At 43.2% G+C, this 17,189-nt stretch overlaps 1 protein-coding gene across 1 annotated transcript in view; it reads right to left on the reverse strand.

Annotated features, from left to right (window-relative positions):
• The window catches only part of ANAPC16 (anaphase promoting complex subunit 16), a 393,067-nt gene that overhangs the window by 236,975 nt on the left and 138,903 nt on the right, over positions 1–17,189 (reverse strand). Inside the window, 1 exon segment of the mRNA XM_044056222.1 lies at positions 10,363–10,522. Within this exon segment, the coding sequence (XP_043912157.1) occupies positions 10,363–10,522 (160 nt within the window).

The following is a 17,189-nucleotide window of genomic DNA, read 5'->3' on the forward strand; positions in this document are numbered from 1 at the left end:
CTTAGAGTTACAATGGATTTTTAAACTGAGAGCACATTTATTATCTGGTCTTAATCAGTCTATAAATATAAAGCCCATACTTGAAGCACGTAGCAATAAATGAAGGTAGTTATATTTTATATAAATATATTTAATTGTGACTAACAGTATTTGTTTTACCAAAAGTATATTATAGGGGTTATACTGAATACGAATACTTTTCGTATTTCGCTATATATATTTATTTATTCATTATTGGTTATATTTATTTGGCCATCAATATTCATATGCTACATATTTATATCTGTTTTTACATATAACAGATATTATTTTACAATTAGTTAATAATAATTTTTTTATATGAATTAATGTAGTATATATAAGGTATTTTATTTTTATTTTCATTTTTATGTTATTTTTTCATATATATATTTTTATATGTATGTTTTTTATATGCATGTCTTTTATGTATATATGTATGCCTTGAAAAATATGTGCTAGAAGTGACGAGCATCTGGTGGTCTCAAAGTATTGTTTTTTTAGTCAATTATTTATCTGTATCATTCATATTTATTAATCTTTCTGTTCTATGGAACGCATAGTTTCCTAGAGCGACAGGATTTTTGGGCATGTTTTATTCTTTTACCTTGTTTGTTGTGGTTCTTGCCACCAGGGTTTACAGAGATATCAGGCAGCTAGTATACACTTATTGCACTGCATTTCTGATTGATTATTTAATTGTATAATTGTTAAATTGATTAACTGATTATTTCTGAATATGAGCTCTTGTATAAAAGTGGTTTTAAAAAATGTAGATGCTAAGATCTGAAGAAGCGTACTTACGCGAAAGCGCTCATCTGTTCCTTTTTTATCTGCAATCGTTCTAATAAATTAATGAGTTGGACTTCTACATAGCAGTATTTTTTCGTGGTGGTTTTCACTCGTATGATTTTTATACTTTTTATACTGGGTCAAGAGGTCTGAGATCGGGGAAGCTGCCTGTGGGGCTGTAAAGTCAGGCTGTGCAGTAAGGGGTACCAATGCTGTCTGGGCCAATCTGGAGCAATGAGGATGGCCTTTGGTCTCTCCTCTCTTATTTTGATCAGTACCTTGGGAATAAAAGGCAGAGGAGGGAAAGCATACACAAAGAGGGAGTTCCACGGGAAGGTCAAGGCATCCACCTTCCACGCGAGGAGGTGATACTCCCTGGTACAGAACTTTTTCAGCTGGTGGTTGAGGTGCGAAGCAGAGAGATCCACTTCGGGAGTCCCCCACTCCTAAGTGATTTGAAGAAAGATTTTTCTGTGGAGCTGCCATTCGTGGGGGTCCTGCATAGGTGGTCTGCCAGGGTGTTGCCGACCCCTAGTAAATATTGGGCAATTAGGTGCAGACCCATGGAGGTGGCTTGTCAGCTAGCCTGCAGAGGGTAAGATTGGGTCCCCCCATTTGTTGATATACCACATTACTGTGGTGTTGTCTGTTTTGATAAGGAGAACCCCTGCCCAGAGATGGGGTTTGAAGGATGTCCGAGCCTTTTGTACTGCCATCATTTCTTTCTGATTAGTGTGTATGGGAAGGTGTTGGGCGTAGACCTTGGGTGCACCTGCCTGCTAGGTGAGCGCCTCAAGCAAAGTCTGAGGTGTCGGTGGTGATGGCCTGGCTGGTAGGTCAGAGAATGAAGGGAAAACCCTTGTTCTTAGCACAGGCCCCTGCCCACCAAAGAAACTCAGCTTTTATACATGGGATCAGAGGGAGAGAGGTCTCCAGAGGCTGACAATGCCGACAAAGGTTCATTCGATACCACTGAAGTTTTCTCATGTGAAGCCTGAGCAGAGGAATTAGAAGGATGCACAATGCCAAGTACCCCAGGGCTTGCAGAAATTTCCTCGTGGTGAGGTGACGTCTGGAAGCTAGCTGGATAAAGTAGAGAAGCAGGAAGCTCTGCTTTTCTGGGGATAGAAAGGCCATTTAGGAAGTTGTGTCCAGCAGTGCTCCCAAGAAAATGATCTTCCTGGAGGGAGTTTGTTTTGATTTCTTCTCATTGATGGTGAACCCTAGGGAAGTTAGGAGGGTTTTGACAAAGAGAAGGTCCTAGACCAGCTTTTCTTTGTACTCTGCCTGAATGAGGCAGTTGTCCAGATAAGGGTAAATCTGTATATTTCTCTGTCTGCAAAATGCTATGGCCGGGGCTAAGCATTTGGTGAATACTCTAGGTGCAGTAGCTAAGCCAAACGGTAGCACAGTAAACTGAAAGTGTTGTCAGCCAGCTCTGAAGCGCAGGAATTTCCTGCAGGATTCCCTTATGGGGATGTGGAGGTAGCCATCATTTAGGTCTAGGGTCACTAGCCAGGCATTTTTTGTCAGCATAGGCAGCAGCTACTGCAAAGTTAGCATTTTGAATCTGGGGACCACCAGGGAGGTGTTCAGAATGGATAGATCTAGGATGGGGTGCCAAGATCCCCCTTTTCTGGGAACAAGGAATAGTCTGGAATAAAAGCATTTGCCTGTTTGATCTGAGGGGACAGGTTCTACTGTCCCCTGGGATATAAAAGCTTGGACCTGTTTCAATGCCTCTGTCCACTGATGGGTACCCTCTTGGAACTGGGAGTTCACCGAAAGAGAATTTGTATCCCTGAAAAATGATCTTTAAGACCCACTGGTCCTTTGTTACAGAAAGCAGAGGGATAGCCTTCCTCCTAGCTTTTTGTGAGTGAAGGGAGGACGGGGGGGGGGGGGGGTCAGTGGGAGTTTTTGCCATAGAAGGGTGGCTTAGATCTCCCTGCCCTTGGGGTGCAAGTGGTCCGCTGTTTGTTTCTCTGTCTGCCCTGGGATAGGGGCCTGGATGGTCTGTCCCTGCAGGGCTTACCTTGGACCTGTCTGGTAGGTGCAGGGAAGGACCAGTGCTTAGAGGGAAAGTTCCTGCTGAACCTGGGAGGTAGAACCTGAAAAAAATATTTTACTGTTTGCATAGATTTTGCTTTGTCTTCTACCTTTTTAAGCACCTTTTATGCTTTTACTCCAAACAAGTGGTCCTTATCCAGGGGTGCACCAATTAGTTTAGACTTGACATGATCAGGGAGAGGTTGTTCCTTCAACCATGCACGTCTCCTAATGACAGATCCTGACACTGCTGCTCTGCTAGAGGCTTCTAGGGCATCATATCCACAGTGTAATGAGTGTTTGGCCACTTGACAAGTAGAATGCATTAAATCTGCTAAGTCTTTCAAATTGGCACAGTCAAGAAAGGTTGAAAATCTTTTGTTTTAATAGTTCCAAGATGTGTTGTTGATATTTTAACATATGGAACTGACAGTTGAGTGCTCTGATAGCTAAGGTTGCAGAGGTGTATACCTTTTTACCCCATCTAATCCTTGTCAGAAGGAATAGGATTCTTGGCAGAACTAGTCTTAGCTCTTTGGGTCTATGTGTAATTACCTCTGGGTCTGCAGCAGGATATCTGTACAGGTATCTGTGAGAACCCAGTACCCTGCAATACCAGTCAGGTTTACTGGGAGCAGGTGAGAGGGCTTCAGGGGCTAAGCAGGATTCATGGAAAACATCATCCACCACTTCTAAAATGGGGGGATGGCCAAAGGTCTGTGCTGGGGCAGGTTCAGAACCTCTCAGTCTTTTATTAGACTGGGGGAAATCCTGAGATTCTCATTGGAAATGTTCCCTGAAGGTGTGAAAGGTTTCCCCAAAGGAAAGGTCTTCTGGAGGGGATGTAGAAGGGATGGCTTCCTCTGCATCTGAATCCTCATAAGCAGTAAGAGGTTGTTCCTCTTCAAAATCTGAATAGTCAGATTCCTCAGAATCCTGTTCTGTCATAATTTCTGGAGAAGGGTGTCTTTTCCTTTTTGAAGTTGTGGTCTGACTACCCATGATAAGGGAGATGAGATCCTCTGCCATTTTAAACATTTGTGCTTGCGGGGGGGGGGGTGGAGCAGGGGCAAGATGGTGGCTAGAACCAGATTTTCTAGGAATGGCATAGCTTCTTGGTCTAAGAGTAACAGTTGGTCTGAGAGAAACAGTAGTTGGATGAGAAGACTTTTTTTTGTCTAGATTCGGTAGTGCGAAAGGCCTCCTCAGAAGCCAATGCCTGTGTCGCGGCTCCAGACCCAACTGAGGCAGAGACAGCCAAAAGCTTGGAAGACTAAGAAGATTTCTGTGGCATACCAGACTCAAAGGGTCTCTGTAGAGGTCTGCGTAGATATCGAATTGGGCATCAGGGGCTGCGAAAGCACCTCACTGAATTCCGGAGAACTATCTGCTTAGAAGTAGAGTCATCAGAAGGCTTAGCCTTGAATGGTCTGTCTTTATCTCTACGTTTTTTTTGAATGTCCACAGACTGTTGGCTGATGGATGCCATTTCGGAATGCGAAGACGGAATACGAAAATACCCGTCTACAATAAGAGCTCTACGGCAAGTGGTTCTCATGTAAAAGAGGGCACAGAATTGGCAATAAATGACGTCGTGGTCTGGGCCTAAACAAGTGACGCAGTAAGATTGAAAGTCTTGGTGTGGGATCTGCTTTCCACAGGTGAGACTATTAACTTTTGTGGACATTGTTTAGTGCAAGAAAAAAGGGTCCCCAATGGGTTACTTAGCTTTAGACATTTTCAGCTGAAATTCGAACTCTGGTAGCGACCAACTGGCACTCTTGCAAACTGCTTCTGTTACGGGCTCCATGGCAAGAAAGACTGTAATGACATCGGCAGCCTTGCTTTACAGCACTGACGACTTGACATCAGACTACAGGGGATGGCAGCCGATGCAGAAAAACATTGACTCTGGTATTCGGGCCAGCCGAGGGCTACCACAGCAGGGATAACCCACAGAAAACCATGAAGAACATCTAGTGTAAGGTTCCATGGAGGTACAGGATCTTTAACTGGGGGGCCAAATTAGCAAGGCACCCTTAAGAAATGCTTTGCACAAGTTTAAGGAAACCAAGAATGAATGATCTACACTCAGGTGAAAATCTGAGATGGCAGTCAGTTGCACCTTGACAGTCGAATAACTAGTTCCCTTGGTGAAAACAGAAGCTAGAAGAATCAAGAACATCTGGAATCTGTGAAGAAAGTCCTCTAAATGTATCTGAAGGGCCCAAACAGAGAATATTTTTCATTGACTTTTATAATGTTTCCTGGTGGAGGCTTTTTGGGATGGCATAAGAAAGTGGTGAACAGGAGATGAAAGCCTGGAACTTCTAGCAATCACTGGAAGTGCAGAAACCATGCTGTCAATTTGAGGGATAGTATGCTCGGTTGAGGTAGCCCAGAAGGATGAGACAGAAGGTCCTGTAGAGAAGCCAACATCCAGCGAGGGGGAAGATGAGGAGGCCAAAGGAAGGAGAACCATACTTGACAAGGCCACAAGGTGGCAATGAGAATCACCTTGCTCTTTTGTTGGAAAGCTTTCTGATTAAACTTGAAGATAACAGAAGTGGGAGGAAAAGGGTATAAATAGACCAGAGAACCAAATAGTTAACTAGACTGCGTCTCTGTGGCTCCCACTCCGGGAGGGGTGGGGTGGGGGATGGAATCAGGGCAAAATACCTGCTGCACTTGGTATTCCGAGAAGAAGCAAAGAAGTCACAGTACGGCTGACAGCATCTGCGAAAAATCATGTCTGCCACTGACTTTTTGAGAAACCACTCATGAGGAGGTAAAGTGGACCTGCTCAGTTTGTCTGCCAGCACAATGGTTTTCCCCAGAATATGTGCAGCCAAGAGAAAGTGGTCAGAAGAGATGGCCCATTGCTGAACACTAATTGTCTCCTTGTAAAGTGATTAAGACTTGGTTCCCCCTAGTTTGTTGATGCATCAAACCACCAATGTGTTTTCCATCTGAACTGTAACTATCCTTAGAGGGGGGGACATCTTGAAACACCTGCAAGACATTAGGGCTGCTCTTATTTCTAGCACTCTGATGTGGAGACTGGCCTCTGTCAGGGAACCACATGCCTTGGACTGCCCTTCCCAAATAATGTTCCTTTCCAGGCTGGGAGGTGTCCATACTCACTGTGGCCTTGGAAGAGGTAATGAAATGGGGGCCTTGGAAAACTTCCTCTGCATGAATCCACCATGCCATGCATTGTTTGCAAACACCTGTGATGTGAATGGGAGTTGTCAATGGCTGGTGTCTTACTGACTACTGCGCTGCCAAGGTCCATGTAGTATTCTCATGAGGAAATATACCAAAGGGACTAGAACTATGAAGGCTGCCACTGAGCCTAATAGTTGGTGGACTAACTTGCCTGGAGATGAACAAAGACTAAAGCATGTGTAATGCCTGCTTCTTTAAGGTCTCCCATCTTGTTTGAGATAGGCTTGCCACCTACGATTTGGTCTACAAACAGGCTCCAATGAACTTCAGAGTTTGTGTTGAGCAATGGTTTATGGTGATGCCTAGCTTGGTACAGAGATGTTGCAAGTAATTCCTGACTTGAATTAGTAGAGGCTTGGTGGAAGCAGATGGGTGCTAAATGTCTAGAAATGGAAACACCGGGGATCCTTGCAGTCTCTGGTTAGCTGCAACCACTGTCATAGAACTGGTGAACACTGAGGTGGCTGTGATGAGACCAAAGGGCAGTGCTCTGAACTTGTAGTAACTGGCTCCTAGCCAAAGTGTAGGCATCTCTTGGATTGTCTGTGTATTTTGATATGATAGTATGCACCCTGGTGACCTACAGATCACACCCAAATTGGCCTTCCTTAAAAGAGTCAGGATGGACTGAATCATGACCATCCGGCACGGAGTGTTTCACAAACAGATTTAAATTGCTGAGATCCAAAACTAGTCTGATGCCTGCAGTCTTTTTGCCACCAAAAATAAAGAATATTGAATAAGTTCTGGACCCTTGTGTGTCTGGTGGGACCTTTTGGATGACTCTTTTCTAGCAGCTTTTGTATTTCTGTAGCTGTGGCTTTCCTCTGATGTAGGGGAATTCTCCTGTTGCATTTTGAAGGAAAAAAGGGATAACAACATATAATAACCTCCAGCTAGGACATTCTACTCCCAATAATCTTTGGTAATGACAATCCAGGATTGTGGGTGTAGGGATAGGTGACCCCAACTGCCTCCAGAGTGCAACAGTCAGTTAACCCTTCAGGAATGCTGAGGCTTGTCCAAGAGGGAACTTTTGGAGCCTTGATGTTGTGGGCCATCACTGTCACAAGGATGACGTCTCCCATTAGAAGTTTCCCCAATCTGCTGTATGGAGCTCTTTCTCCATGGGAGTCTTGAGAAGAACCTTGCGAATTTCTGAACCACAATTTTCTGCCCCCTCTCTGGTTTTAGGATAAGGTCCTTTGAGGAGTAGAAAAACTGATTTCCACCTTGCACGCTCCTGGAGAGTTTCTTTCAACTTGTGGACAAATAATGTGGATAGATCAAAAGGGGCATTAATGAATATGTGAAGGGCTCCACAAAGTCACAGAGGTGCATCCAGGCATGCCTTTCACTGGTTAAGCCTGAACCTGCTGTTCTAGCAATTCTCTCTCAAGCATGAGGGATGAAACTCATGGAAGCACTAGCCAGTTGCAAAGAAATTGTTTTGTTTTCTTCAGCAGAAATGGACCTGGAGAGGGTATTGGAGAACTGCTTGATCAATTCCCTTTAAAATCTTGTAACATGTGCCAAATAATTCAGAGTACTGAGGGCAAAGGTCAATGATGTAAAGATGCTTGCCAAATATGTCTAACTAGGTTCCCTCTTAAGAAGAGGGACAGAAGAGCTCTGTTCCACTAGTTCTTTCGTAGTAGCTGCTGCAATCACCACAGCATCCAGTGGGACCCTTGATCAAAGGAGCCTTATCTTTAAGTGCAACAAGATACTTGTCCGGGCATTTAGGGATAGGGTCCATGACATCCAGATCCTTCCAAGTCCAGCAGGAGATGAAGTCTACCATCTCACCCAGTGGGGGGATTACCCAAGTCATAACTGATCCGGTCCTGAAACCCTCGAGGAATACTGACTACTTTGGGAAGAAGGGGTCAGAAGACCAACCTCCTTTCGGTTTCAGAAGTTTGAGAAGCTCTCCAACTGAAATGTTCGAGGAGTGATCTGGGGACCTTTTCTCTTCAACAAAGTCCATATCTTCATGTAATGACTCTTACAGTGAATCTAGGTGCCTCCTTTTGCCCATTTGCTTCTGAGGCTGCTCCTCAGTGGGGGGCTCCAGACAGGACTCGGAAGTGCCAGTAATGTCCAAAATGAAGACTGTCTCTAGGCTTGACCTAGCTGACTGTGCAGATGGGACAGGATGAAGAGACTCTGCTTCTAAAGTAGGAGGTTCAGCATAAGTTGGACCCAAGGGGGGGGGGTTAAGGGTGTTTTTTCCATCAAACAGGAGAAAGCTCTCTACACTACCTTGAAAGCTGAAGCCATGGGGACCTCAGTGCCCCCCCCCCAGATCCGAAGAAGCCTGTGAGGGCCGAAACCCAATCCCCTCCCTGGCTCCGCTTGAGACTGAGGACACAGCCAAGCTGTCCAGTGCTGAAGCTCTAACAAGAAGAGACAAATCATTGTAGTCAGTCCCAACCCACTGGATCCAGTGCAGATGCCATGCCCAGAGATCCTTCTGGATCCAACAAGGTCAGACCCATCTGGGTCAGAAAAAGTAATGGAGTTAAAGAAAAGCAAGTCTTTGGATCCGACACAGACATACTCGGAAATCTCAGGTCCAAAAACTACAAAACCACTGGACAGATCAGAGTAGGAGCTAAAGCTTGGGATGAGTGGTAGAGAGACTTATGAGTCTGATGGGACAAGAAGCCAGTAAAAAACCCAAATGAATCTGGGTTCTGAGAAATTTTATCATCCTGTCCACATCAGCTTCTGACAGGTTCCTGGATGATCTGAGGGCGAACGAAGTTGATGGTGGATGGGAAGCTCTGAGGTGTATCCTGTAGGAAGGGAAATGAAGCCTCAAAGACATGGATTCATGGGGAAATATTGACAAAGAGCTGGATCCAGACAAGAAGATGAACCTGAAGTTTTTGATTTCGTTTTTGTTGGAGTTGAGCTCTTAGAAGTGGTCGGAGCCGAGACTGAAGAAACTGAGGGAGGAGAACAATCAGAGGAACTTTTCCTCAATTCCTTGGGTTTCTCTCTGCTGTATTCCCTGAGGATTTCTTAGGGAAAGATGGTGCTCTAGTCCGAAGAAGCAGAGAATGGAAATAGAACTTTCACAATGGATTTATTTTCCTTTTTCACAATGGATTTATTTTCCTTTTTGACCAAGGCCCCATCTGTAAAGCTAGAGGAAATGTCGCAAGAAACATCAAGATGCCCTGGACCTAAACAGTACACACACAGTGAATGACTATCAGAATTTGGAATCTTATGCCTGCAAGTGGAGCACTTTTTAAAAATCAGCAGGTTTTTCTGACATTCTTTAAATCACAATAAATTTCCAACAAATGGTATTAACACAACCTGAACAGTGAAATAAGAAAGAAAGATGAACACCAACAAACGTACAGGAAGATGTACCACAAGGGTAACAAAAGAAAGTGTGGGAGCTTAAGGAGGCCCAAGTGCCAAAACTAGTGACAAAACATTTATGCAAATAGGGAAGATTGCAACAGAAATAGATCTAAATGAAGAAAATATAGAAAAATATGAAGATATAAAAAAATATCCCAAAGCAATTCTCTCACAAAACAAATTGCTCCAGCCAACAGCAACCACATCTTATCATTTAAGTGGCAAATGAAATCTGGGGTATCCCTGGAGTAGTTGGGGGATTATGGGTAAGGGGAGGAGCTTGAGCTACAGAGTCTAAAGTTTGTCGAGGGGCCGGGGACAGATCCAAGACCAATCACTTGAGGAATGGATGAAAAAGACATCAGAGTCAGCACAGGACAGAATAAGGGGACAGGGGTAAGACAATGGCAGCTTGCAAGATGCTAGCTGGCACAATCAAGCCGACTAGGTAGACCAACAATCTTCTCCCAATACATCAGTTTACAGATGTCTACATGACTGTTTTATGTTCCTCCTCCTTTCCAAAACGGATTAACTCTTATAGCAGATATTCCTTGACTTGCTGCTTGATGCAACAGACCAATGCTGCACAGAAAACAGTTTCATTGCTCATGAGAGCAATAACTGTACTAATTCTTGCTCCATTTCTGTTCTCATTCTTGACCAACTAACACAAGTGCTTTACACACATACAAATGATGTAGCAGCCTCTATACAGCAGACTCCTAGTCTATTCAGATTCTAAGCTATACTGACACAAGCAGAAAGCAACCGATTTCTGCACAGACAGACTAGAAGATGCCCACAAAATTATTTTTTGTATGTGTGTGCAAGCATGTGCGTGTGTTACTTTCATTATCTAAATAAAATTAAAGCACTCTGTGTTCTTACCTTCCAAAAGTTCCCCAGCTCCTTTTGGATATGTAAAGAGTGCTTTCCGTGGTGGAGCAAGGTCCGAGACACTGAACCCAGACATTGTCACAGAACTACCACTGATACCGCCTGCTGACGAAGAAGACGAAGATGCTGCCATGGTATCGATTTGAAAGAACTGTTAATTTAACAGCAAACAGTAAATGAAAAAAATAAAAACAGATAAAATACTATAAAACTAAAGATAAACATCTCACTCTCCAATGCAATATATTTTTTAAAACAACTTCAGACAAACTTCTACAATGCACAAATACCATACAGACTGCAACTGATGAAGGATAAATGCATCCACCATGTATTCCTACTGTAGCTATGGTCTTAATTCATACTCATTTCTGTTATACAGTTGGTACTCTACTCTTACACAGCAAACCTTTTTGGCAACGGCACTGCTCAATATAGCAAATTCTGTCAGTTTAATATTTCTACAAATGCTTAGTATTTTTTTTTTTTGTAAACATACCTTGAAGGGAATGAACCCCAATACTAGTCATGGCATAATTAAAATTTATGAAATCAGTATTCTTTCAGTCTCTGATGTCCGCCAACAGTATACCTAGAATTGCCTCTTTCTGCAGTTCATATGAGGTTGCAAGTATTAGTAGTTTAAGTGTGATTGCAACTTTTATTAATTCTTTTCCTCCGTGTACAATTCTTTCATTTCTGCTTGCAAATCTTGATATTTTATGACTGTGTTTTTCTGTACACAAGACACTAGAATCGCTGGCTGGATCAATTTCAGTGACATACTACTTTTATCTTTCTTGGACTACTATTTCTGGTTATTTTTGCATCTATTTTTTTGAACTGTTGATACTGGGTGAGCCCAAGTAATCCGAATTTCATCACTGATAATGCTTTATGGAACACGTTTCCAATGTTTATATCTTCCCTGTTGAAAAGGTTAACATACTGTCAGTCTTGAGAACTTTGCCAAGCTACAACTTGGGCAAATGTATACAAAAACTCTACTATTACTTTAAGTAGTCAGGAGACATGCAGACATCATTTTAGGCTTTTTTTACATGTTCAGGTCAGGTGATGTTCACCCTCACTACCATCTTGCTTGTCTGATGATCTTTTACAGACTTCTGGTTGACAGGGAGGTGCATTAAACACATCCACTTAAATGCAACTTAAAGACTGCTGTATGAACTCCTCTGTACAAACTTAACAAAAATTGCATGTTAGTGCTCTTTCTGAGATATGGCTAAAGCCATACATCTCTAAGAAACTGTCTTTTCGCAACCTTGGCAGTGACACTCCTATCACTATATGGCTTTCCTTTCTGAAAGAAAGACAGTACAGTTGTGTACACTTACCATAAATGTAGATGTTTGAATATATTCACTATTGCAGTCATTACATTTGGGGTAATCTGCTGACAGGTTGCCCACTCGGCCTGATTAACAAAGTCTTGGGTCCTGCGTTGGTTGCTGTCCCTTATTCCATTATGTCAGGTCGTCAGGGGTATAAAACATGCAGCCGATGCCATTACATCAGTTTTTCTTGCCCCAGATGTCAGGTGCCCCCCAAATGGGGAGCCAAATATTTAAGTAATTAAAAACACAAAATATACCTCCAAACAAAAGCAAATACACCAAAAAGGCTTTTAAGCATAGTAAAGGAAAGTAGAGGTATAGTAAGAGAAAAATGGGGTTGGCAGGAGGCTAACCAGGACTGCAACAGTGAATACACTTGAACATCTACATTTATGGTAAGTGTACACAACTGTACTATGTTCTTCGTGTTTCACTGTTGCAGTCATTACATTTGGGTAGATTCCCAAAGCTATGGTTGGGAAGATGGATTTATACAGCATTAAGACCAGCCATAAGGCATTGCAGGACAGCAGTGGCAAAGCCAGCTCTGGATTTAGAGAAGAAAGGTAAATGGTAATGTTTGGTGAACGTATGAACTGAGCTCCAGGTAGCAGCTTCTAGAATGTCTCTGGTAGGAACACCTCTGAGAAAGGCTGTAGAAGTAGATGCAGCCCTGGAATGAGATCAGATCCCCTGGGGATAGTTTTACCATGGTGCATATAGCAGAAACAAATACAATGACTTATCCATTTGGAAATAGTCTGCTTTGAAATAGCCTTTCCCTCTGCCCCTGCAGCAAATGCTACCAGTAGTTGTTCAGATTTTTAGAGATTTTGTCCTGTTTAAGTAAAATCTGTTGTCTGTGTACATCCAATGAATGCAGACTCCGCTCCCCCTTGTTCTGTGGATTGGGAACGAAAGTTGGCAAATGAATGGTCTGATTAAGAGCCACACTGGATACCACCTTAGGCATGAAGGATGGATTGGTCCTGAGAGACACCCTGTCTGCATGAAAAATAATGAAAGGCTCCACTGCCATAATAGCCTGTAATTCGGAAATCCTTCTAGCTGAAGTGACTGCTAAAAGGAAAGCTGTTTTCCAGAAGAGAAATTTTAAATCTGCAGTAGCAGCTGGCTCAAAAGGAGGGAGAGTGAGTTTTTCCAATAAAAAATTGAGGTTCCAGGCAGGGGTTGGAGCTCTCCTGGGTGGTCTCAGGTTTTTGGCCCCTCTGAGATACTGCTTTAGCAAAGGATGAGAGAAGAGGGGAGGTTCTGTGTTGTAATGAGCTGAAATGGCTGAGGCATGGATTTTTATGGAAGAAAAGGACAGGCACTTGTGAAGCATCTCAGTTAAGTATTGTAAAATCTGAGGAATATTGGGCACTGCTGTGCTTATCCCTTGTGATTGATTCCAGGCACAGAATCTTTTCCATTTGTCAGCATAAGATTTTCTAGTACTAGGTCTTCTTGCCCCCAAAATGACATCCATCACAGGTTTGCTGAAGGATGCTAAGGGTGAATTTAGGTTATTAGCTACGCTGCAAGATTCAAAGTTTGGAGCTGAGTGTGCAGAATTTGGTTGTTCTGCTGAGACAGTAAGTAGGGTGTCTGAGGCAGGTGCCATGGAGGAAAGTGTGACACATTGCGCAGGAGTGGGTACCAGTGTTGGCGAAGCCAGTCTGGAGCAATCAAAATCATTTTTAGTTTGTCCTATTTGACTTTTAGTGGAACTTTGGAGAGCAGAGACAGAGGGGGAAAAGCATAGACTGATAGGTTTTTCCAGCTGAATGATAGAGCATCCACTTTCCAGGCTTTTTTTGTGATGAGTTCTTGTGCAGAATTTGTCCAACTGATAGTTCTGGGGTGAGGCAAAAAGATCCATGTCTGGACCCCCCCCCATTTGCGTGCCAACATGTTGAAAATCCGTGGTTCCAGTTTCCATTCGTGTGGATCCATGAGATTTCTGCTTAGCTCGCCTGCCAAGAGTATTCAGCTTCCCTGGCAGGAACTGAGCTTGTAGTTGTATTTGATAGGTCAAGGCCATGTTCCACAATGCCATGACTAGTCTGCAAAGGGGGTAGGAGTGTGTACCCCCTGCTTGTTTATGTACCACATAACTGTGCTGTTGTCTGTCTTTATCATTAATTGTCCTGGATGAAGGTAGTCCTTGAAGGGTGTCAGTTCATTCTGTGCAGCTAGCATCTCTTTTTGATTGATATGAAGGTGCATTTGATTTGGGCTCCATTTGCCCTGAATGCACTTCCCTGCCAGATGAGCCTCCTCCAGCATAGTCCGATGCGTCTGTAGTTAGGGTTTGGGCGGCTGGGGGTGGAGTGAATGGCAGTCCCTTGTTTTGGTGGCAGGCCTCTGCCCACCATAGAAACTCTAGTTGCAGGCAAGGTATGATAGGAATCATTGTTTTCAGGCTGTGACAATGTTGACTCCATAAATTTTTTAAGTACCACTGAAGTTTCCTCATATGCCGTCTTACATATGGAATTAGAAGAATGCAAGAGGCCATGAACCCAAAGGCTTGCAGAATTTGTCTTGCAGATAGCCAGGTGTTTGTGGCCACCTGTTTGAAGTAAGTTACCAAATGAATTTGCTTTTCTGGAATGCCCAGAAATGTGTTTAGAGTAGATAAGTCCAAAATTGGATGCCATGATTTGTCTTTTCTGGGTACCAGGAAAAGTCTTTAATAGAAACCTTGTCCCTTTTCCTCTTCTGGTACTGGTTGAATAGCCCCCATATTAATGAGGGACAGTACTTGTTTCCGGGCCTCTGCCCACTGATTTGGTGGCAGGTCTGGCCATCCGTTTGGGATTGGCAACCTGTGGAAATGAAATCTGTATCCCTGGGATACTGTATTTAAAACCCATTTTTCCTGGGTTATAAGTTGCCAGTTTCTTGCATGAAGTGCTAGTTTTCCCCCCAAAGGGGAGGCTAAAAGGTAAGTGCTTGGTAAGTGTAAAGGGAAGTCATTGAGACTTTTTACCATAGGGAGATGCCTTGTTGTTTCTAGATTTGGAGGCGGAGGCACCCCATTGTTTTGTTCTAAAAGTAACTTGTGACTGAAACCTGGAGCCTTTGGAATGTCTGGGTTTGACTTGAGTGGCTCTCGAAGGAACTGGAAAGGACCAGTTCTTAGTAGGCCAGTGCCTACTAAATCTTGGAGGTTGCACTTGTAAGAAATCTTTCACAGTTTGCATAGATTTAGCTTTATCTTCCATATTTTTTAAAACTTCTTCAGCCTTATTACCAAAGAGACGGTCCTGTTATAAAGGAGCATCCAACAATTTTGCTTTAACATGATCAGGCAGAGTTTGCTCTTTGAGCCAAGCATGTCTTCTTAGCACAGACCCAGTTACAGCAGCCCTGCAAGAGGCCTCCAAATAATCAAAATCACATTGCAAAGCATGTTTTCAAACTTGTTCAGCTGAATGCAATAAATCTATTTTCCACACAGTCAGAAATTAACATCATTTTCTGTTTAAGCAGTCCCATGATATGCTGTTGATGTTTAAGCATATGAAATTGACAGTTTAAAGTCCTGATTGCAAAGGTTGTAGAAGTGTAAACCTTCTTATCCCATCTATCCAGCACCCTGGAATCTCTATCAGAAGGGTAGGATTTTTAGCAGTAGAGGCCTTAATGCCCTTGGGACCCTGAGAAATGGTTTCAGGATCTGCAACAGGATTTTTGAAAAGGAATTTGTGGGTGTCAGGAACCCTGAAGTATCTATCTGGCTTACAAGGAGCCGGAGGCAGAGAATCAGGAGCCATACTAGATTCTGAAAAAAACATCATCAACAATGTCTAGAACAGGAGGTATAGCCAAAGGCCTATGCTGAGGAAGAAGAAGAAAATCCCCAAGTCTCTTTAGATTCAGAGAAGTCTTGACTTTCCAGTGGAAATGTTCCCTTAAGGTATATAAAGTTTACCCAAAAGAAAAATCCTCAGGGAGAAGCAGAAGGAATGGAATCTTCTGCATCAGAGTCCTCATAAGTAGGCATAGACAAATCCTGTTCATTAGAAGAGTCAGAAGAAATAGAATTCCTGTTCAGAAGATTCATAATCAATGTCTTGCCTAGGACTCTTAGAAGGGGGGGTTGGCTACCCCTGATCAGAGTAATTAAATCTTCAGCCATTTTCATAATTTGTTTTTTAGGTACAGGGGCCTGCACATGTGGCCCAGGCGTCGGTTTTTTAGACTTAGATTTTGGCCTTAGTTTTGAAGATGGCGTCAGTCTAATGTACAAATCTGTAGGCCTGAAAACATCCTCAGAAGCCGGTGCCTGCACATCGGCTCTGGACCCATGTAAGGTAGAGACATCCACGGCTTCCATACCGGACTCCGAATGGGTCACAGTAGAGGCCTGCGAATCAGAAGTAGCGGGTATCAGGGGCTGTGAAAGTGCCTCACTGAGTACCGGCGAACTGGCGACTGGCTTAGGAGAAGCGTCGTTGTCAGTTTTGGACCTAGACGGCCTGTCTCAGTCTTTTTCTTTGCGTTTAGGTATTCCGGTGTCGGATTTCCTACCAACGACATTTCTGGATAATTAAAGCGTGAGCCAAAATATTTAGAAGCAAAAATATACCAAAGTTTAATAGTGCGTTGATTAAATTTAGCACAAAACCGACAGCAAGGTACATTGTGGTCAGGGCCTAGGCAAGGAATACAGTACAAATGAAAATCCTTATGAGGTATTTGCTTCCCACAAGTAATGCAATTATTAACTTTTACTGACATCAGTAAGGAGCAAGAAAAAGTTTCCCCAATGGGGTACTTAGCTTTTTAGTGAAAACTTCAGTTCTGAAACTTGAAAATGAAAATTTCAGGAGTCGGCCGACCGGCACTTGCGGACTGCTTCTGCTTCGGGCACCGCGTTGCAAGAAAGACTGATGTAAAGGCGTCGGCTGCATGTTTTATACCCCTGACGACCTGACTTCATGGAAGAAGGGACAGCAACCGACGCAGGACCCAAGACTTTGTTAATCTGGCCGAATGAGGGCAACCTGCCAGCAGATTACCCAAATGTAATGACTGCAACAGTTAAACACAAACAACATCTAAAGGTTTGCTGTCTAGTGTCAACATTAGACACCAAGTTCAGCCTCACTGTTACTGGAGCTCATGACTGAATGATTATAAACTTACAGAAAAAACCTAGTACTGGGGGACTTAACAGAATCAGACCAAGTGACTTAAAACCTTCACAGACTTGTCCAAGTAGCGTTTCACATGACAAGAGACCTTTCCCTTCATGGAAGTATTCGTACATCTGACTGGGTTTCTATAATGTAGCTTTTGCAGGACTTTCAGGTCACTCTTACAATGTTAGACTTCTTTACTGACAAAAAGTGATCAATGTTTAACCTGGAGATGTACAATTACATAACCAAGATGTTATGAGGTACTCTCTTAGATATGTTTTGAAAGCCTGCCAATTTTCAAGAGGCC

The sequence above is a fragment of the Protopterus annectens genome, chromosome 14.part0 (genome assembly GCF_019279795.1).
Source record: "Protopterus annectens isolate FY-2018-M chromosome 14.part0, PAN1.0, whole genome shotgun sequence".
Classification (NCBI taxonomy): domain Eukaryota; kingdom Metazoa; phylum Chordata; order Ceratodontiformes; family Protopteridae; genus Protopterus; species Protopterus annectens.